The sequence below is a fragment of the Panulirus ornatus genome, chromosome 19 (assembly GCF_036320965.1).
Source record: "Panulirus ornatus isolate Po-2019 chromosome 19, ASM3632096v1, whole genome shotgun sequence".
Classification (NCBI taxonomy): Eukaryota; Metazoa; Arthropoda; class Malacostraca; order Decapoda; family Palinuridae; genus Panulirus; species Panulirus ornatus.
Genome location: NC_092242.1, coordinates 48,202,167 through 48,225,926, shown reverse-complemented (window position 1 = coordinate 48,225,926; position 23,760 = coordinate 48,202,167). Strand labels below are relative to the sequence as shown.

At 42.0% G+C, this 23,760-nt stretch overlaps 1 protein-coding gene across 1 annotated transcript; it reads right to left on the bottom strand.

Moving 5' to 3' along the window:
* Positions 1-1,436: 1,436 nt before the first annotated feature.
* LOC139755701 (lipase member H-like) lies at positions 1,437-2,329 on the bottom strand (the record flags this gene model as incomplete). The annotated part of the gene is made up of 1 exon (XM_071674345.1): positions 1,437-2,329. A coding segment is annotated over one exon (684 nt), but the record flags the coding sequence as incomplete, so codon positions are not given.
* Positions 2,330-23,760: the final 21,431 nt, after the last annotated feature.

Genomic DNA, 23,760 nt, shown 5'->3' with positions numbered 1-23,760 from the left:
GTGATACCAACACCCACACCCTGTGTGATACCAACACCCACACCCTGTGTGATACCAACACCCACACCCTGTGTGATGCCAACACCCACACCCTGTGTGATACCAACACCCACACCCTGTGTGATACCAACACCCACACCCTGTGTAATGCCAACACCCACACCCTGTGTGATACCAACAGCCACACCCTGTGTGATGCCAGCACCCACACCCTGTGTGATGCCAACACCTTGCCTGATGTGCCCTGACCTCTGTACCACTAGTCGTACCTTCCTTTGGGATACATCATTTATTACATTATCCATAAAGCACTGTGTTGTTGATGTTGTTGTTGTTGTTGTTACTCGTGTTCCCGGACTCGTCTCTCAGTCTATCAGTAAACATAAGTAAAATGTAATTCTTAGGGAACATTGTAAACTCCTAAGTCAGGACTGTGACATTTCCTTGGGCGGCTGCTAACATGTGAGGTGTAAGAGGGTGACGGGCAACACTTCAGCACTCCTGGGTTAGGAGGATAGTACTTTCCTGGGTGGCTGTAGTGGACAGCCCACTGACACAGAGGGTGAGCGGTGGTTCCAAGCATCACTTCACCACTCTTAAGTCAGGGAGGTAATACTTCCTGGGGCGGCTGCTGTCTGCAACTTACTACTTACAAGAAATCAACAGAATGCGCAGATCTTTCACACGTGTGTCACACAACACATAACCTTCATGCCACCATCACCACCCAGGCCGCCTCTCATACCGCGCTCTCCAGGTCTGTACCGACGCCAGACACACCAGGCCCAGGAGAGGGTGATGCTGCAGCAGTGAGGCAACACAACACGCACCTTCATCATTCCAACACAAGACCCGCAAGTATTAAGCGCTCCCGTGATTATTTGCGTATTTAAAAACGTGCAGGCGTTCCCCAAAGACTGTTGCTAGACTGGGTTCTATTTCCTCGGGGAAAAACTGGTATTTACGAAGGAATAATATATTCTGTTTACTGATGATTATGTCATATACCTCAGGCATCACTACTACCACCCTTGTTGTTACTATACATATATACATATATAAATATATATATCTTTTCTTTTTTTTCTTTCGTACTATTCGCCATTTCCCGCGTTAGCGAGGTAGCGTTAAGAACAGAGGACTGGGCCTCTGAGGGAATATCCTCACCTGGCCCCCTTCTCTGTTCCATCTTTTGGAAAATTGAAAAAAACGAGAGGGGAGGATTTCCAGCCCCCGCTCCCTCCCCTTTTAGTCGCCTTCTACGACACGCAGGGAATACATGGGAAGTATTCTTTCTCCCCTATCCCCAGGGATAATATATATATATATATATATATATATATATATATATATATATATATATATATATATATATATATATATATATATATATATATTATACAAGAAGCTCAAGGTGACAATTTCACTTGTGCAGAATCCCAAGTCAAATCAAAAATTTCCTGTTTTTTCTATAAGACTTGAGACTAAAAGCTTGAATAACACGTTACATACTACCATGCTTTTTGCAGGTGATTATACTTATGATGAAAAGTAGTTTTCTTTTGAAAAAGTTCATCAAATACATACACTAAAAAAAATATTTTCTTGAGCAGATTTAGTATAAACATTTGTAGACATAACTCTTTTACACAGGTTTTGAGTATGGAGACACTGAATGTGTTGAGAAAAAGAAGTTCCCCAAGATACTGCTATTTGGAAAGAGGCCAAAATTATTAACAATCTGACAGTCACACTGATGATCCTGAAAGCTCTCCCAGTCTGGACATCTGCAAGCAGGTAAAACCCCCTGTCCTGCATGCTCTACAGCTTCTACCATGAGCCAAACAGCACGATAATGACTACAAATTTGCTCCACTTTCTCTGGAAAGTACCAACGTTGGCATCCTGGCTGTGACAGTCCTCCATTAGCATAAAAGTCGATATGACCAGGAGGAGAATGAGATCCTACTGGGGAAGTTCGAATGTTGACTACAAGATCAGCATCTCCAGCATCAAGAAACTCTGTATTAGTTCTAGGTGGGAGCCAGGGATATGATGCATCTATACCAGTAATTCTTCCAAGAGTTCCTGTTTGAATCCTCTCACCAACAAGCCCACTGATTCTCCCACCCAAGCTGAGCCCTATCACATGGACATTAGCCAATCTGACAACTTTTTCTTCAACTAGCAAATCAATTAAGTGTGTTGTGACGCCTGCAATGTGTCTGACATTGCCAATCATATATGGGCGGGAAATGGTTGTCAGGTCCCAGTAGTCCACAAGAATCACAACACTCTTTGAATCATGAGCCAATAGTGCTGGTACAATATATATATATATATATATATATATATATATATATATATATATATATATATATATATATATATATATATATATATATATATATATATATATATATATATATATGAAGTCTGTTGGGGATGAGAGAGCTTGGGAAGTGAGTCAGTTGTTGTTCGCTGATGATACAGCGCTGGTGGCTGATTCATGTGAGAAACTGCAGAAGCTGGTGACTGAGTTTGGTAAAGTGTGTGAAAGAAGAAAGTTAAGAGTAAATGTGAATAAGAGCAAGGTTATTAGGTACAGTAGGGTTGAGGGTCAAGTCAATTGGGAGGTAAGTTTGAATGGACCAAAACTGGAGGAAGTAAAGTGTTTTAGATATCTGAGAGTGGATCTGGCAGCGGATGGAACCATGGAAACGGAAGTGGATCATAGGGTGGGGGAGGGGGCGAAAATTTCTGGGAGCCTTGAAGAATGTATGGAAGTCGAGAACATTATCTCGGAAAGCAAAAATGGGTATGTTTGAAGAAATAGTGGTTCCAACAATGTTGTATGGTTGCGAGGCGTGGGCTATTGATAGAGTTGTGCGCAGGAGGATGGATGTGCTGGAAATGAGATGTTTGAGGACAATGTGTGGTGTGAGGTGGTTTGATCGAGTAAGTAACGTAAGGGTAGGAGAGATGTGTGGAAATAAAAAGAGCGTGGTTGAGAGAGCAGAAGAGGGTGTCTTGAAATGGTTTGGTCACATGGAGACAATGATTGGGGAAAGATTGACCAAGAGGATATATGTGTCGGAGGTGGAGGGAACGAGGAGAAGTGGGAGACCAAATTGGAGGTGGAAAGATGGAGTGAAAAAGATTTTGTGTGATCGGGGCCTGAACATGCAGGAGGGTGAAAGGAGGGCAAGGAATAGAGTGAATTGGATCGATGTGGTATACCGGGGTTGACGTGCTGTCAGTGGATTGGATCAGGGCATGTGAAGCGTCTGGGGTAAACCATGGAAAGCTGTGTAGGTATGTATATTTGCATGTGTGGACGTATGTATATACATGTGTATGGGGGTGGGTTGGGCCATTTCTTTCGTCTGTTTCCTTGCGCTACCTCGCAAACGCGGGAGACAGCGACAATGCAAAAAAAAGAAAAGAAAAAATATATTTATATATTTATATATATATATATATATATATATATATATGTATATATATATATATATATATATATATATATATATATATATATATATAAATATATATATATATATATATATATATATATATATATATATTGAGATGTATAGATATGTATATTGTGCATCGGTGGACATGTATGTATATACATGTGTATGTGGGCGGGTTGGGCCGTTCTTTCGTCTGTTTCCTTGCGCTACTTCGCTAACGCGGGAGACAGCGACAAAGCAAAATAAAATAAGATAAATAAATATATATATATATATATATATATATATATATATATATATATATATATATATATATATATATATATATATATGTATATATACATATATATATATATATATATATATATATATATATATATATATATATATATATATATATATATATATATATATATATATATTTTTTTTTTTTTTTTTTTTTTTCATACTTTGTCGCTGTCTCCCGCGTTTGCGAGGTAGCGCAAGGAAACAGACGAAAGAAATGGCCCAACCCCCCCCCATACACATGTACATACGTCCACACACGCAAATATACATACCTACACAGCCTTCCATGGTTTACCCCAGACGCTTCACATGCCTTGATTCAATCCACTGACAGCACGTCAACCCCTGTATACCACATCGCTCCAATTCACTCTATTCCTTGCCCTCCTTTCACCCTCCTGCATGTTCAGGCCCCGATCACACAAAATCTTTTTTCACTCCATATATATATATATACATATATATATATATATATATATATTGGAAAGAATCACAATTTTGCGCGTGATCAAGATATTCCTATGAGTCCACGGGGAAAATGAAACACGAGAAGTTCCCAAGTGGACTTTCGTGTAATAATCACATCATCAGGGGAAACACAAGAGAGAAATGTAACAGTCAGTTGATATACATCGAAGGGACGAAGCTAGGACCATCGATGTATATTAGCTGACTGTTATATTTCTCTCTTTTGGAGGTGGAGGGATATATATATATATGTATATATATATATATATATATATATATATATATATATATATATATATATATATATATATATATATATATAAATATATATATATGTATATATATATATATATATATATATATATATATATATATATATATATATATATATATATATATATATATATATATATATATATATATATATATATATATATATACATATATATATATATCCCTCCACCTCCAATTTGGTCTCCCATTTCTCCTCGTTCCCTCCACCTCTGACACATATATCCTCTTGGTCAATCTTTCCCCAATCATTCTCTCCATGTGACCAAACCATTTCAAAACACCCTCTTCTGCTCTCTCAGCCACACTCTTTTTATTTCCACACATCTCTCTCACCCTTGCATTACTTACTCGATCAAACCACCTCACACCACATATTGTCCTCAAACATCTCATTTCCAGCACATCCACTCTCCTGCGCACAACTCTATCCATAGCCCACGCCTCGCAACCATACAACATTGTTGGAACCACTATTCCTTCAAACATACCCATTTTTGCTTTCCGAGATAATGTTCTCGACTTCCAAACATTCTTCAAGGCTCCCAGAATTTTCGCCCCCTCCCCCACCCTATGATTCACTTCCGCTTCCATGGTTCCATCCGCTGCCAGATCCACTCCCAGATATCTAAAACACTTCACTTCCTCCAGCTTTTCTCCATTCAAACTTACCTCCCAATTGACTTGACCCTCAACCCTACTGTACCTAATGACCTTGCTCTTATTCACATTTACTCTTAACTTTCTTCTTTCACACACTTTACCAAACTCAGTCACCAGCTTCTGCAGTTTCTCACATGAATCAGCCACCAGCGTTGTATCATCAGCGAACAACAACTGACTCACTTCCCAAGCTCTCTCATCCACAACAGACTGCATACTTGCCCCTCTTTCCAAAACTCTTGCATTCACCTCCCTAACAACCCCATCCATAAACAAATTAAACAACCATGGAGACATCACACACCCCTGCCGCAAAACCTACATTCACTGAGAACCAATCACTTTCCTCTCTTCCTACACGTACACATGCCTTACATCCTCGATAAAAACTTTTTCACTGCTTCTAACAACTTGCCTCCCACACCATATATTCTTAATACCTTCCACAAAGCATCTCTATCAACTCTATCATATGCCTTCTCCAGATCCATAAATGCTACATACAAATCTATTTGTTTTTCTAAGTATTTCTCGCATATATTCTTCAAAGTAAACACCTGATCCACACATCCTCTACCACTTCTGAAACCACACTGCTCTTCCCCAATCTGATGCTCTGTACATTCCTTCACCTCTCAATCAATACCCTCCCATATAATTTACCAGGAATACTCAACAAAATATATATACATATATATATATATATATATATATATATATATATATATATATATATATATATATATATATATATATATATATATATATATGTGTGTGTGTGTGTGTGTGTGTGTGTGTGTGTGTGTATAAAGGCTCAGATTGGGGTGTCTAAATGTGTGTGGATGTAACCAAGATGGGAAAAAAGGAGAGATAAGTAGTATGTTTGACGAAAGGAACCTGGATGTTTTGGCTCTGAGTGAAACGAAGCTCAAGGGTAAAGGTTTTGCCAATATTTTGGGAGTAAAGTCAGGGGTTGGTGAGAGGACAAGAGCAAAGGAAGGAGTAGCACTATTCCTAAAACAGGAGTTGTGGGAGTATGCGATAGAGTGTAAGAAAGTAGGCTCTAGATTGATATGGGTAAAACTCAAAGTAGATGAAGAGAGATGGGTGATTTTGGTGCCTATGCACCTGGGTATGAAAAGAAAGATCATTAGAGGTAAGTGTTTTGGGAGCAGCTGAGTGAGAGTGTTAGCAGTTTTGATGAACGAGACCAGGTTATAGTGATGGGTGATTTGAATGCGAAGGTGAGTGATGTGGCAGTTGAGGGAATAACTGGTGTACATGGGGTTTTCAGTGTTGTAAATGGAAATGCTGAAGAGCTTGTAGATTTGTGTGCTGAAAAAGGACTGGTGATTGGGAATACCTGGTTTAAAAAGAGAGACTTACATAAGTATACGTATGTAAGTAGGAGAGGTGGCCAGAGAGCGTTATTGGATTACGTGTTAATTTATAGGTGCGTGAAACTGAGACTTTTGGATGTTAATGTGTTAAGAGGCGAAGGTGAGGATTTGTAGAGGTTTTCAGAAAAGAAGAGAGAATGTTGGGGTGAAGAGAGTGGTGAAACCAAGTGAGCTTGGGAAGGAGACTTGTGAGAAAGTACCAGAAGAGACTGAGTGCAGAATGGAAAAAAGTGAGAACAAAAGACGTAAGGGGAGTGGTTGAAGAATGGAATATATTTAGTGAAGCAGTGATGGCTTGCGCAAACGATGCTTGTGGCATGAGAAGCACGGGATGTGGGCAGATTAGAAAGGGTAGTGAGTGGTGGGATGAAGAAGTAAGATCATGATCGTAAGTGAAAGAGAAGAGAGAGGCATTTGGACAATTTTTGCAGGGAAATACTTCACATGACTGGTAGATGTATAAAAGAGACAGGAGGTCAAGAGAAAGGTGCAAGAGGTGAAAAAGTGGGCAAATGAGAGTTGGGGTGAGAGAGTATCATTAAATTTTAGGGAGGATAAAAAGATGTTTTGGAAGTAGGTAAATAAAGTGCTTAAGACAAGAGAACACATGAGAGCACCGGTGAAGGAGGCTAATGGGGAGGTGATAACAAGTAGTGGTGATGTGAGAAGGAGATGGAGTGAGTATTTTGAGGGTTTGTTGAATGTGTTGGATGACAGAGTGGCAGATATAGGGTGTTTTGGTCGAGGTGGTTTGCGACATGAGAGGTAAGGGAGAATGATTTGGTAAACAGGGAAGAGGTAGTAAAAGTTTTGCGGAAGATGAAAGCCGGCAGGGCGGCGAGTTTGGTTGGTAATGCACTGGAATTTATCAAAAAAGGGGATGACTGTGTTGTTGACTGGTTGGTAAGGATATGTAATGTATGTATGGCTCACTGTGAAGTGCCTGAGGACTGGCGGAATGCATGCATAGTGCCATTGTACAAAGGCAAAGGGGATAAAGGTGAGTGTTCAAATTACAGAGGCATTAGTTTTTGAGTATTACTGTGAAATTATATGGGAGGGTATTGGCTGAGAGGTAGAAGGCAAGTACAGAGCATCAGATTGGGAAGAGCGGTGTGGTTTCAGAAGTGGTAGAGGATGTGTGTATCAGGTGTTTTCTTTGAAGAATGAATGTGAGAAATACTTAGAAAAAACATGGATTTGTATGTAGAATATATGGATCTGGAGAAGGCATACGATAGAGTTGATAGAGATGTTCTCTGAAAGGTATTAAGAATATATAGTGTGGGAGGCAAGTAGCTAGAAGCAGTTAAAAGTTTTTAATGAGGATGTTAGGCATGTGTACGAGTAGGAAGAGAGGAAAGTGATTGGTTCTCACTGAATGTTGGTTTGCGTCAGGGGTGCATGATGCCTTCATGGTTGTTTGATTTGTTTATGGATGGGGTTGTTAGGGATGTGAATGCAAGAGTTTTGGAGAGAGGGGCAAGTATGCAGTCTGCTGTGGATGAGGGGGTTTGGGAAGTGAGTCAGTTGCTCGCTGATGATACAGCGCTGGTGGCTTATTCGGGTGTGAAACTGCAGAAGCTGGTGACTGAGGTTGGTTAAGTGTATGAAAGAAGAAAGCTGAGAATAAATGTGAATAAGAGCAAGGTTATTAGGTACAGTAGGGTTGAGGGGCAAGTCAATTGGGAGGTAAGTTTGAATAGAGAAAAACTGGAGGAAGTGAAGTGTTTTAGATATCTGGGAGTGGATTTGGCAGTGGATGGAACCATGGAAACGGAGGTGAGTCACAGGGTGGGGGAGGGTACGAAAGTTCTGGGAACGTTGAGAAATGTTGGCCAGACTGGTAAGGATCTTTCTGTCAGACTTAAGCAACATAGATATGGTATAAGAACGGGACAAGAATCAAATGCCTTGTTTAAACACGTTAAACTGTATGATCATTGTATTGATTGGAGTAATGCCATCTCAGTTGTTAACTGTGACTCGATTCTCACGAGAAATATCATTGAATCTTCTATTATCAAATGCACAAAGAATTATAATCTTAATATTAGTGATGGTCTATACAAATTGAATAACTTTATTGTTGATAAAATTTGTAAAACGATAAGTTTATGATACGCTCATTGTCTGTCTTGGACAATCGTATGTTTATTATATGGCGTCCTAGCTTCGTCTCTTCGATGTATATCAACTGACTCATGATTCTGTCTTATGCCTCCCCTGATGATGTGATTATTACACGAAAGTGCACTTGGGAACATATCGTGTTTCATTTTCCCCGTGGACTCATAGGAACATCTTGATCACGCGCAAAATTGTGATCCTTTCCAATATATATATATATATATATATATATATATATATATATATATATATATATATATATATATATATATATATATTAAATGATTATATGACCAGAGGAGATGCGAGAAAGAAATGTAAGTCAGTTGATATACAACGAAGAGACGTAGCTAGGACGCCATTTGGCAAACAAGTGACTACCTGAATACCTTCAGTCGGCCACTAGGCTGGAGGAAAGAAGCAGACAACCTGACCGATCAAGTATCCACACATTTATATAGAGCCATCGTGGCTCTCCACTGGTCCACTTCCCCAGATATCATCAATTAACCAGAAGTGGCTTGTTAAATAATTCACTTAGAGTATGGAGGTCACACAACCATTAACAACGTGCAACCTTCACTGAACGTAGACCTTGTTTGTATGACCTTGTTGTCTGTGAACTTAGTTTGTGGAACTTGACGGTGCCTGGGGGACTGGCCCACTGGAGGATGACGAGGCCTATATTATGGGCACAGACGAATATCTGGTTCCTTTCTTGTAGTGTGGTCCAGCGAATAACATTCCTGCCTCGGTGGTCCAGGGTTCGAGGCTCACTGGTGGAGGTGATCTACGGGAGGGTGTGTTGTTACGCACACTTCCTTTGTTAAGGATGAATGTCAATGTTATCCATACCCTAGTATCTTCGCTGAATGTCATTCTACGTTTCACATATGTAATTCTTCATCATATAACTTATATTTACCTTGCGTGACCTGTCGATATATTTTCGTACACTCGTACCCACCAAGGTTTCCCATCAGCCTTTTATGATATGTGTAGCTTACTGAGGATGGATCAGACAGATCGGGAACCTCTTGTGAAGAATGCAACGCGGAAATGAAACTTGGCATGTGCAATGTATCCTGGGAATAAAACGTGGAATTTGCAAGGCAACCGGGGAATGAAACGTGATATGCGTAATGCAACCCGAGAATGAAACGTGATATGCGTAATGCAACCCGAGAATGAAACGTGATATGCGTAATGCAACCCGAGAATGAAACGTGATATGCGTAATGCAACCCGAGAATGAAACGTGATATGCGTAATGCAACCCGAGAATGAAACGTGGCATAAAGTTCGACGATCAGAGCTGCTCTGGTCTCGACCTTCGTATTAAGAATCCGCTTCCCAGGATGAAATTCTTGCTGACTATATGTTATTGTTTTCTTCACATGGATATTGACTTAGTTCATAAATCGCCTGCGTGTTGGACAAGACACATGAGGCCAGTGGCTTGTGTGTGTGTGTGAGAGTAACTTGGGTCAGACGTCTGTGCCATGATCCCTGAAACAACAGGATCAAAATTCCACTCAACCTGGACGTCTCAGGTGTACAATGACTGGCTGTTGAGTGTCTCAGGTGAACAATGACTGGCTGTTGAGTGTCTCAGGTGCACAATGACTGGCTGTTGAGTGTCTCAGGTGTACAATGACAGGCTGTCGTGTGTCTCAGGTGTACAATGACTGGCTGTTGAGTGTCTCAGGTGAACAATGACTGGCTGTTGAGTGTCTCAGGTGCACAATGACTGGCTGTCGTGTGTCTCAGGTGTACAATGACTGGCTGTTGAGTGTCTCAGGTGTACAATGACTGGCTGTCGTGTGTCTCAGGTGTACAATGACTGGCTGTCGTGTGTCTCAGGTGTACAATGACTGGCTGTTGTGTGTCTCAGGTGAACAATGACTGGCTGTTGAGTGTCTCAGGTGTACAATGACTGGCTGTCGTGTGTCTCAGGTGTACAATGACTGGCTGTTGAGCGTCTCAGGTGCACAGTGACTGGCTGTTGAGTGTCTCAGGTGTACAGTGACTGGCTGTTGAGATGTACTAACGACAGATCGTATGGCGGAGCAGGCAAGTGGGGTCACCCGCCCCAAGCTGGGGTGGGTGACCCTTGCTTCGTCTACCGTCGCCCTCAACCCTTGGGTAGGTCTGGCAGGAGAGGTGGGCAGGCTCATGATGGCGGTCTGTACACTCATATTGTAATCAGCCATCATCACCTGCCCAGCCACGCCAACACCACGGGTCATCGTCAACACCTCCACCACGTCATCAACACACGTCCCACATCATCATCACTACATCTTCATCATCAACACCTAAAATTGTACTGCAATATCTACAACTATACCACATCATCAACACCTAACACTTGTATACTAAATCATCAACAGCTAACACTTGTATACTACATCATCATAAATGATACATCAAGATCTTTACGTCATCAACACCTCCATCTGCTCTACATCACCAACACCTCTAGTACAACATATGCATCTGCATGTTATCAACATTTCCAATAAAACATTAACATCTTCACTGTACCATCAACACCTACACTACAACATCAACACTTGCACGAAATCATCAACATCTGCACTACATTAGCAACACCCGCACTATCATATAGAATTCTGCTCTATAACATCATCATCATCTGCACTACATCAACAGCACTTGCGCTACATCATCAACACCTGCACTACAACATTAACATCTACATTACAACATCAACATGCACTACGTCAACATCTGCAATACAACGTTAACACATGCACTACAACATTAATACATGCACTACAACATCAACACGTGTATTATATCAACACCTACACATCATCACTAGCTGCGTTTCATTTTCAACACCTGTACGACATTAGTACCAGCACATCATCAACATCTGCATTATGGCATCAATACTTGCACTATGGCATCAATGCTTGCACTACAACTTCAGTATCTGCCATACATCAACACTTGCACTATATCATCATCATCATCATCGGCACTACAGCAACACTTCTTGCAAAACATCGTTAGCACCTGCACTACAACATCAACACCTGCACTACAACATCAACACCTGCACTGCAACATCAACACCTGCACTACAACATCAACACCAGCACTACAACATCAACACCTGCACTACAACATCAACACCTGCACTACAACATCAACACCTGCACTACAACATCAACACCAGCACTACAACATCAACACCTGCACTACAACATCAACACCTGCACTACAAAACCAACACCTGCACTGCTGCAGAACGACGCAGTGATGGATATAAAACCCAATTAAACCTGCAAATTGGAGGCAATTAGCACAATGTCCAATGTAAGAAATTGGGTTCAGCGCCGACATTGTCATGGCCGACTCTGGCGAATGTGATTCAGGCCAGTGTTCTCCCTACCGGATGACGTCAGGGAGTTAGGGAGGCAGAGAGGGTATGCCAGTGTGGTCCGGGAGGACGCCTTCTCTCCTCACTACCTTACTTAACCTGGACGACGTCCAAGAGAATTGATTTGTGCTACTGCATATATATATATATATATATATATATATATATATATATATATATATATATATATATATATATATATATATATATATATATATATATATATATATATATATATATATATATTCATGTGAGAAACTGCAGAAGCTGGTGACTGAGTTTGGTAAAGTGTGTGGAAGAAGAAAGTTAAGAGTAAATGTGAATAAGAGCAAGGTTATTAGGTACAGTAGGGTTGAGGGTCAAGTCAATTGGGAGGTGAGTTTGAATGGAGAAAAACTGGAGGAAGTGAAGTGTTTTAGATATCTGGGAGTGGATCTGGCAGCGGATGGAACCATGGAAGCGGAGGTGGATCATAGGGTGGGGGAGGGGGCGAAAATTCTGGGAGCCTTGAAGAATGTGTGGATGTCGAGAACATTATCTCGGAAAGCAAAAATGGGTATGTTTGAAGGAATAGTGGTTCCAACAATGTTGTATGGTTGCGAGGCGTGGGCTATGGATAGAGTTGTGCGCAGGAGGATGGATGTGCTGGAAATGAGATGTTTGAGGACAATGTGTGGTGTGAGGTGGTTTGATCGAGTGAGTAACGTAAGGGTAAGAGAGATGTGTGGAAATAAAAAGAGCGTGGTTGAGAGAGCAGAAGAGGGTGTTTTGAAGTGGTTTGGGCACATGGAGAGGATGAGTGAGGAAAGATTGACCAAGAGGATATATGTGTCGGAGGTGGAGGGAACGAGGAGAAGAGGGAGACCAAATTGGAGGTGGAAAGATGGAGTGAAAAAGATTTTGTGTGATCGGGGCCTGAACATGCAGGAGGGTGAAAGGAGGGCAAGGAATAGAGTGAATTGGAGCGATGTGGTATACCGGGGTTGACGTGCTGTCAGTGGATTGAATCAAGGCATGTGAAGCGTCTGGGGTAAACCATGGAAAGCTGTGTAGGTATGTATATTTGCGTGTGTGGACGTATGTATATACATGTGTATGGGGGGGGGTTGGGCCATTTCTTTCGTCTGTTTCCTTGCGCTACCTCGCAAACGCGAGAGACAGCGACAAAGTATAATAATAAAATAAAAATATATATTTAAAATTTTTCTAAGCGCTTTCGTGTACTTCTCATCTTCAGAAGCAAATAATAAAGAATCTCAGATGGAGGAAAATATACAGAGCCCAGTAGATGTTACCAGGATCAAATCTTACACATGTAAGATGTGATCCTGGTAACATCTACTGAACTCTCTGTTCATAATATTTCCATAGCGTGTTCTGGATGTCCGGCCACATATTATGGCGATACAGGACAAGGTATTGACAAAAGGATCAGCGAACATAAAGCTGATGTACGTCATCAGAGGACATTGAATGCGTCTCTTGTCCACATAGATAAGCACGGACACCTTCCAAAGTGGCAAGAGGAGAATATAATGCAAGAGGAATTGAACAAGCAGGTAAAACAAAGCGTGAAAGCTGCCTACATGTGCGCGGACGCAGTGATAAACATTCATGATGGCTTAAAACTTAGGGACGGACCAGCGGCAATGATGTTGGTCACAGAAAGCAGGGGAACACGGCAGAGGAATGTGGAACACGGCCGCCCCAGGATAAGGAACGGGAAGCGGCATCCGGAGAGGTAGCACTTTCATGCGGGGATATTTCGACTTTTATCTTTGTGTCTTACTCAGATTCTCTGATGGAGGCTTCTGCGCAGATGAATTTGTATGTAGCATTTATGGATCTGGAGACGGCATATGATAGAGTTGACAGAGATGCTCTGTGGAAGGTATTAAGAGTATATGGTGTGGGAGGCAAGTAGCTGGAAGCAGTGAAAAGTGTTTATCGAGGGTGTAAGGCAAGTGTACAAGTAGGAAGAGAGGAAAGTAGTTGGTTCTCAGTGAATATCTGCTTGCGTCAGGGGTGCGTGATGTCGCCATGGTTGTTTGATTTGTTTATGGAGGGGGTTGTTAGGGAGGTGAATGCAAGAGTTTTGGAGAGAGGTTCAAGTATGCAGTCTGTTGTGGATGATATTGCTTGTTGTTCGGTGATGATACAGCGCTGGTGGCTGATTCAGGTGAGAAACTGCAGAAGCTGGTGACTGAGTTTGGCAAAGTGTGTGAAAGAAGAAAGCTGAGAGTAAATTTGAATAAGAGTAAGGTTATTAAGTTCAGTTGGGTTGAGGGACAAAATAATTGGGAGGTAAGTTTGAATGGAAAAAACTGGAGGAAGTGAAGTGTTTTAGATATCTGGGAGTGGATTTAGCAGTAGATGGAACCATGGAAGCGAATGAGAGTCACAGGGTGGGGGAGAGGGCGAAGGTTCTGGGAGCGTTGAAGAATGTGTGGAAGGCGAGAACGTTATCTCGGAGAGCAAATATTGGTATGTTTGAAGGAATAGTGGTTTCAACAATGTTATATGGTTGTGAAGCATGGGCCATAGATAGGGTTGTGTGGAGGTAGGTGGATGTGTTGGAAATGAGATGTTTGAGGACAGTATGTGGTGTGAAGTGGTTTGATCAAGTAATAAAAGGGGTAAGAGAGATGTGTGTTAATAAAGAGTGTGGTTGAGAGAGCAGAAGCGGGTGTATTGAATTGGTTTGGTCACATGGAGAGAATGAGTGAGGAAAGATTGACAAAAAGTATACATGTGTCAGAGGTGGAGGGAACGAGAAGTGGGAGACCATATTGGAGGTGGAAGGATGGAGTGAAAAAGATTTTGAGTCATCGGGGCCTGAACATGCAGGAAGGTGAAAGGCGTGCAAGGAATAGAATGAATTGGAACGATGTGGTATACCGGGATCTACATGCTGCCGACGTTCTTCCAGTCCTCATCTGAACACCTTCCTGACCTGACCTGAGTGGCGTCACGGGGACAGATGGCCCCTGCCAATGCATCACAGGGTGACCTTTGCTTACAGATAACCCTGACTGGAGATCACAATGTGAATAACTTTGCCTCCCAACCTGAATTAATGCCTGGCCATCGTGAGGAAGACAGTAGTAGTAATTATTTACTTTCGTTACACCAGCTTGATACTCGTCTTTTCGATTTTTCCATGAAATGAAGAGTTATTGTAATTATCGGGAAGTGAACAAATTGGGGGAAAGAAAATGAGAATGATGGGGGAAAAAAATGGTACTTCAAGCGCGAATCAGCCTTCACACTGCCCACCCTATGATGTCGTGTTCCAGTGATGTTCCTTGTCTTTGCATCGAAGTCCGAGTGGGGTAGTCTTTTAAAAGATCTTAAAGGTTTTTACATGAACTGACTTAATTTTGTGATTACTGAATTAGTTACATATCTTAAGTCATTTCGGTTTTGATATCGATTCTGTGTAAGATGCACATAACGCAAGACATTGGTTGCATTGTGGCTATCATGCTTCATTCCTTGGTTATATTGTACATTGGGCATACCATGTTTCATTCCTTGGTTATATTGTGCATTGTGCATACCATGTTTCATTCCTTGGTTATATTGTGCATTGTGCATACCATGCTTCATTCCTTGGTTATATTGTGCATTGTGCATACCATGCTTCATTCCTTGGTTATATTGTACATTTTGCATACCATGTTTCATTCCTTGGTTATATTGTGCATTGTGCATACCATGCTTCATTCCTTGGTTATATTGTGCATTGTGCATACCATGTTTCATTCCTTGGTTATATTGTGCATTGTGCATACCATGTTTCATTCCTTGGTTATATTGTGCATTGTGCATACCATGCTTCATTCCTTGGTTATATTGTGCATTGTGCATACCATGTTTCATTCCTTGGTTGTATTGCGTATGCAATGTTTCATTCCTGGTGGTTCCCTGTCTCCTCGCTCCTTTCAGGACCAGACCTGCAGCGGATGTCTTCGGAAATATTTCGATTCATCGCTCATCATCGCTTCGCAATATTCCATCGCTAGGGAATAAGACGTGTGTGTGTGTGTGTGTGTGTGTGTGTGTGTGTGTGTGACCCCTGACTTCATACCAGTGGCAACACCGCCAACCAGAAGTCATCTCAGGTGTAGCTGTGTGTCATTTGTGGTCCCCAGTTCACTGGCGAATTTCAGTCATTGTTCTGTTTGCACCAGCGAAGACCCTCACCATCAAGGACCCACTCATCCCAGAGGAACCCACCTTTACCTGCTCCGGCGTGGAGGGCAGCCACGATCCGTCCTGGCCCGCTGTGCTGGACTGGGAGTCAAAAGCAGATTTTCCACACAGTTACATACAGTTATATTTTTCAACAACTGGGTACTGATATCCGAGCTATCTCTTCCCAACTACAACTACAACAGGCCGACGACGTTGACCTGGATGACTCGCTTACAACGTCTGGTACGTCAGTCACTCAGCATCAAGTGTTATCATGTTAGCTGAGGCTGCACGGGCTACTGAATGCCTAATCAAGGCATTTTACAGACCATCCGCTAAGGAAGGATGACCAGCTGGGCTAACTGTGGACAGGCTGCCGCGACAAGGATTCGAACCTATGCATTCGACCCCTGGACGGCCCGTGAATGCGTCACGGTCAGCAGTAAGGGATTCATTACCATACCAGTGTACATGATTCCCTCCCGTAAAAGATACACAACACTCTAGTCATACAACAAAAGCTCAAGACACCACAACTCACAGCATTGACATCGAGCAAAGTCTAGTCCAAACTACACAACCTCACCACAAACACAAACGCTGCTACTCCTCAGAAACCCCAAATCACACACTGAACAAGATTCATTTTAACATTAACAGCATCTAAAGCAAACATGCATAGCCACTCCACCTACTCAGCAAACGCATTAGACACACAATCATCCAAGAAACCAGACTTGCCCCAACATCCGCCCTCCATCCTTTCTCTAACTACCTCAGGACAAGACAGTCACGTAGGTCAAGGAGGGGGAATTATAACACGTTTCCCACTCATCATCCCATTCACTGACACCACGCAACGGACAAATGACAAACAATGACAACTCTCACAGGCTTTCATCCATAAATGTAGAGCTACAAAATACACAATCAAAAAGAGAAAATAAACGCTTCTTGCACCGCCAGCGTCTCCCAGATACACTCCCCATAGTGCAGAGGATGAACAAAACATCCAACATTTTGATATGTGGAGATTTCATCTCCCACCGTCTTGCCTGGCTCAAGATCCACACGCAAGATGCCAAGGTGAACCACACATTAGACAAGTTTCCCTTCCAATATCCTCAGTCTCTGCAGGCAACCAGACCACCAACCTCAACACCCAACCTTTCCCATGGCAACTCTGCACATCAGGACCGCTTGGTGCACTCTACTTGAACTGGCCACCTGCCCACTCTGGCTACATATCATCTAATCCATCTACTGACCTACTAAGTCCATAGGAGAACACACACACACACACACACACACACACACACACACACACACACACACGCAGGCAAACTGACTCGTACTTACAAGATACATAGACGACAACCGCAAAATAACTCTCACTAAAGTTCAAACCTGAACGATTCTTGGTATCATGAGGACAGTTTCCTGCTCCCACACAATACCATCTCACATAACATCAGTGTAACAAACCAAGGCAGATAACACACACACCAGCCACACAGGAACAAACTTAACATCTATCCATCATTCACAAACCTCATAGCTCAAGGTAACATACACAAAACCACTCGCTATCTGCACAAGCATTGGTACAATACTCCTTCGCTCTGATCATCACCATCATCAAACATATAAATGAATGATAAACAGCTTACTGAACATTCTTACCTCAAAACCCCGCCTCTGGCGAGCGATAAACTGAATTCACAACTGTATCAACCTGACCCCCAACACGTGAGAAACTGTTAAGCCAACACAGTAACATCCAGTCTCCCGGAGATCACACAACCATACTCATGCAGTATTACTCACAGATAACCCATGAACCCTTCATACTGCTCTGACCACACGAGCAGGGACAACACACACTGTCTACCCTGGCATATCTGACCTCCGACCATCTTCTTTCTCTTGCGCTCATCACCGTTATGAACTGCCAGCCTTCTCCTCCTCCTCCTCCTCCTCCTCCTCCTTTTAATATAACGATAATAATGATATTGACGATAATAATGATAGTGTTGATGATAATGATAATAATAATAATACTAATAATAGTAATAATAATAATGATAATAATGATAATACTAATACTAATAATAATAATGATAATAATAATAATAATAATAATAATAATAATAATAATAATAATAATAAATAATGATAGGTGGAAAGATGGAGGTGGAAAGATGGAGTGAAAAAGATTTTGAGTGATCGGGGCCTGAACATGCAGGAGGGTGAAAGGCGGGCAAGGAATAGAGTGAATTGGATCGATGTGGTATACCGGGGTTGACGTGCTGTCAGTGGATTGAATCAGGGCATGTGAAGCGTCTGGGGTAAACCATGGAAAGCTGTGTGGGGCCTGGAATGTGAAAGGGAGCTGTGGTTTCGGGCATTATTGCATGACAGCTGGAGGCTGAGTGTGAACGAGTGAGGCCTTTGTTGTCTTTTCCTAGCGCTACCCCGCACACATGAGGGGGGAGGGGGATGGTATTCCATGTGTGGCGAGGTGGCGATGGGAATGAATAAAGGCAGACAGTGTGAATTGTGTGCATGGGTATATATGTATGTGTCTGTGTGTGTATATATATGTGTACATTGAGATGTATAGGTATGTATATTTGGGTGTGTGGACGTGTGTGTATATACATGTGTATGGGGGTGGGTTGGGCCATTTCTTTCGTCTGCTTCCTTGCGCTACCTCGCAAACGCGGGAGACAGCGACAAAGCAAAATAAATAAATATAAATAATAATAATAATAATAATAATAATAATAATAATAATAATAATAATAATAATAATAATTATAATAATGATAGTCATAATAATAATGATAATAATAATAATGATAATAGTAATAAAGATAATAATAATAATAATAATAATAATAATAATAATAATAATAATAATAATAATAATAATAATAATAATAATAATAACAATAATAATAATAATAATTACAGAGGTATAAGTTTGTTGAGTATTCCTGGCAAATTATATGGGAGGGTATTGATTGAGAGGATGAAGGCATGTACAGAGCATCAGATTGGGGAAGAGCAGTGTGGTTTCAGAAGTGGTAGAGGATGTGTGGATCAGGTGTTTGCTTTGAAGAATGTATGTGAGAAATACTTAGAAAAGCAAATGGATTTGTATGTAGCATTTATGGATCTGGAGAAGGCATATGATAGAGTTGATAGAGATGCTCTGTGGAAGGTATTAAGAATATATGGTGTGGGAGGAAAGTTGTTAGAAGCAGTGAAAAGTTTTTATCGAGGATGTAAGGCATGTGTACGTGTAGGAAGAGAGGAAAGTGATTGGTTCTCAGTGAATGTAGGTTTGCGGCAGGGGTGTGTGATGTCTCCATGGTTGTTTAATTTGTTTATGGATGGGGTTGTTAGGGAGGTAAATGCAAGAGTTTTGGAAAGAGGGGCAAGTATGAAGTCTGTTGGGGATGAGAGAGCTTGGGAAGTGAGTCAGTTGTTGTTCGCTGATGATACAGCGCTGGTGGCTGATTCATGTGAGAAACTGCAGAAGCTGGTGACTGAGTTTGGTAAAGTGTGTGGAAGAAGAAAGTTAAGAGTAAATGTGAATAAGAGCAAGGTTATTAGGTACAGTAGGGTTGAGGGACAAAATAATTGGGAGGTAAGTTTGAATGGAAAAAACTGGAGGAAGTGAAGTGTTTTAGATATCTGGGAGTGGATTTAGCAGTAGATGGAACCATGGAAGCGAATGAGAGTCACAGGGTGGGGGAGAGGGCGAAGGTTCTGGGAGCGTTGAAGAATGTGTGGAAGGCGAGAACGTTATCTCGGAGAGCAAATATTGGTATGTTTGAAGGAATAGTGGTTTCAACAATGTTATATGGTTGTGAAGCATGGGCCATAGATAGGGTTGTGTGGAGGTAGGTGGATGTGTTGGAAATGAGATGTTTGAGGACAGTATGTGGTGTGAAGTGGTTTGATCAAGTAATAAAAGGGGTAAGAGAGATGTGTGTTAATAAAGAGTGTGGTTGAGAGAGCAGAAGCGGGTGTATTGAATTGGTTTGGTCACATGGAGAGAATGAGTGAGGAAAGATTGACAAAAAGTATACATGTGTCAGAGGTGGAGGGAACGAGAAGTGGGAGACCATATTGGAGGTGGAAGGATGGAGTGAAAAAGATTTTGAGTCATCGGGGCCTGAACATGCAGGAAGGTGAAAGGCGTGCAAGGAATAGAATGAATTGGAACGATGTGGTATACCGGGATCTACATGCTGCCGACGTTCTTCCAGTCCTCATCTGAACACCTTCCTGACCTGACCTGAGTGGCGTCACGGGGACAGATGGCCCCTGCCAATGCATCACAGGGTGACCTTTGCTTACAGATAACCCTGACTGGAGATCACAATGTGAATAACTTTGCCTCCCAACCTGAATTAATGCCTGGCCATCGTGAGGAAGACAGTAGTAGTAATTATTTACTTTCGTTACACCAGCTTGATACTCGTCTTTTCGATTTTTCCATGAAATGAAGAGTTATTGTAATTATCGGGAAGTGAACAAATTGGGGGAAAGAAAATGAGAATGATGGGGGAAAAAAATGGTACTTCAAGCGCGAATCAGCCTTCACACTGCCCACCCTATGATGTCGTGTTCCAGTGATGTTCCTTGTCTTTGCATCGAAGTCCGAGTGGGGTAGTCTTTTAAAAGATCTTAAAGGTTTTTACATGAACTGACTTAATTTTGTGATTACTGAATTAGTTACATATCTTAAGTCATTTCGGTTTTGATATCGATTCTGTGTAAGATGCACATAACGCAAGACATTGGTTGCATTGTGGCTATCATGCTTCATTCCTTAGTCATATTGAGCATTGTGCATACCATGCTTCATTCCTTGGTTATATTGTACATTTTGCATATCATGCTTCATTCCTTGGTTATATTGTACATTTTGCATACCATGTTTCATTCCTTGGTTATATTGTACATTTTGCATACCATGTTTCATTCCTTGGTTATATTGTACATTTTGCATACCATGTTTCATTCCTTGGTTATATTGTACATTTTGCATACCATGTTTCATTCCTTGGTTATATTGTACATTTTGCATACCATGTTTCATTCCTTGGTTATATTGTGCATTGTGCATACCATGCTTCATTCCTTGGTTATATTGTGCATTGTGCATACCATGTTTCATTCCTTGGTTATATTGTGCATTGTGCATACCATGTTTCATTCCTTGGTTATATTGTGCATTGTGCATACCATGCTTCATTCCTTGGTTATATTGTGCATTGTGCATACCATGTTTCATTCCTTGGTTGTATTGCGTATGCAATGTTTCATTCCTGGTGGTTCCCTGTCTCCTCGCTCCTTTCAGGACCAGACCTGCAGCGGATGTCTTCGGAAATATTTCGATTCATCGCTCATCATCGCTTCGCAATATTCCATCGCTAGGGAATAAGACGTGTGTGTGTGTGTGTGTGTGTGTGTGTGTGTGTGTGTGACCCCTGACTTCATACCAGTGGCAACACCGCCAACCAGAAGTCATCTCAGGTGTAGCTGTGTGTCATTTGTGGTCCCCAGTTCACTGGCGAATTTCAGTCATTGTTCTGTTTGCACCAGCGAAGACCCTCACCATCAAGGACCCACTCATCCCAGAGGAACCCACCTTTACCTGCTCCGGCGTGGAGGGCAGCCACGATCCGTCCTGGCCCGCTGTGCTGGACTGGGAGTCAAAAGCAGATTTTCCACACAGTTACATACAGTTATATTTTTCAACAACTGGGTACTGATATCCGAGCTATCTCTTCCCAACTACAACTACAACAGGCCGACGACGTTGACCTGGATGACTCGCTTACAACGTCTGGTACGTCAGTCACTCAGCATCAAGTGTTATCATGTTAGCTGAGGCTGCACGGGCTACTGAATGCCTAATCAAGGCATTTTACAGACCATCCGCTAAGGAAGGATGACCAGCTGGGCTAACTGTGGACAGGCTGCCGCGACAAGGATTCGAACCTATGCATTCGACCCCTGGACGGCCCGTGAATGCGTCACGGTCAGCAGTAAGGGATTCATTACCATACCAGTGTACATGATTCCCTCCCGTAAAAGATACACAACACTCTAGTCATACAACAAAAGCTCAAGACACCACAACTCACAGCATTGACATCGAGCAAAGTCTAGTCCAAACTACACAACCTCACCACAAACACAAACGCTGCTACTCCTCAGAAACCCCAAATCACACACTGAACAAGATTCATTTTAACATTAACAGCATCTAAAGCAAACATGCATAGCCACTCCACCTACTCAGCAAACGCATTAGACACACAATCATCCAAGAAACCAGACTTGCCCCAACATCCGCCCTCCATCCTTTCTCTAACTACCTCAGGACAAGACAGTCACGTAGGTCAAGGAGGGGGAATTATAACACGTTTCCCACTCATCATCCCATTCACTGACACCACGCAACGGACAAATGACAAACAATGACAACTCTCACAGGCTTTCATCCATAAATGTAGAGCTACAAAATACACAATCAAAAAGAGAAAATAAACGCTTCTTGCACCGCCAGCGTCTCCCAGATACACTCCCCATAGTGCAGAGGATGAACAAAACATCCAACATTTTGATATGTGGAGATTTCATCTCCCACCGTCTTGCCTGGCTCAAGATCCACACGCAAGATGCCAAGGTGAACCACACATTAGACAAGTTTCCCTTCCAATATCCTCAGTCTCTGCAGGCAACCAGACCACCAACCTCAACACCCAACCTTTCCCATGGCAACTCTGCACATCAGGACCGCTTGGTGCACTCTACTTGAACTGGCCACCTGCCCACTCTGGCTACATATCATCTAATCCATCTACTGACCTACTAAGTCCATAGGAGAACACACACACACACACACACACACACACACACACACACACGCAGGCAAACTGACTCGTACTTACAAGATACATAGACGACAACCGCAAAATAACTCTCACTAAAGTTCAAACCTGAACGATTCTTGGTATCATGAGGACAGTTTCCTGCTCCCACACAATACCATCTCACATAACATCAGTGTAACAAACCAAGGCAGCATAACACACACACCAGCCACACAGGAACAAACTTAACATCTATCCATCATTCACAAACCTCATAGCTCAAGGTAACATACACAAAACCACTCGCTATCTGCACAAGCATTGGTACAATACTCCTTCGCTCTGATCATCACCATCATCAAACATATAAATGAATGATAAACAGCTTACTGAACATTCTTACCTCAAAACCCCGCCTCTGGCGAGCGATAAACTGAATTCACAACTGTATCAACCTGACCCCCAACACGTGAGAAACTGTTAAGCCAACACAGTAACATCCAGTCTCCCGGAGATCACACAACCATACTCAT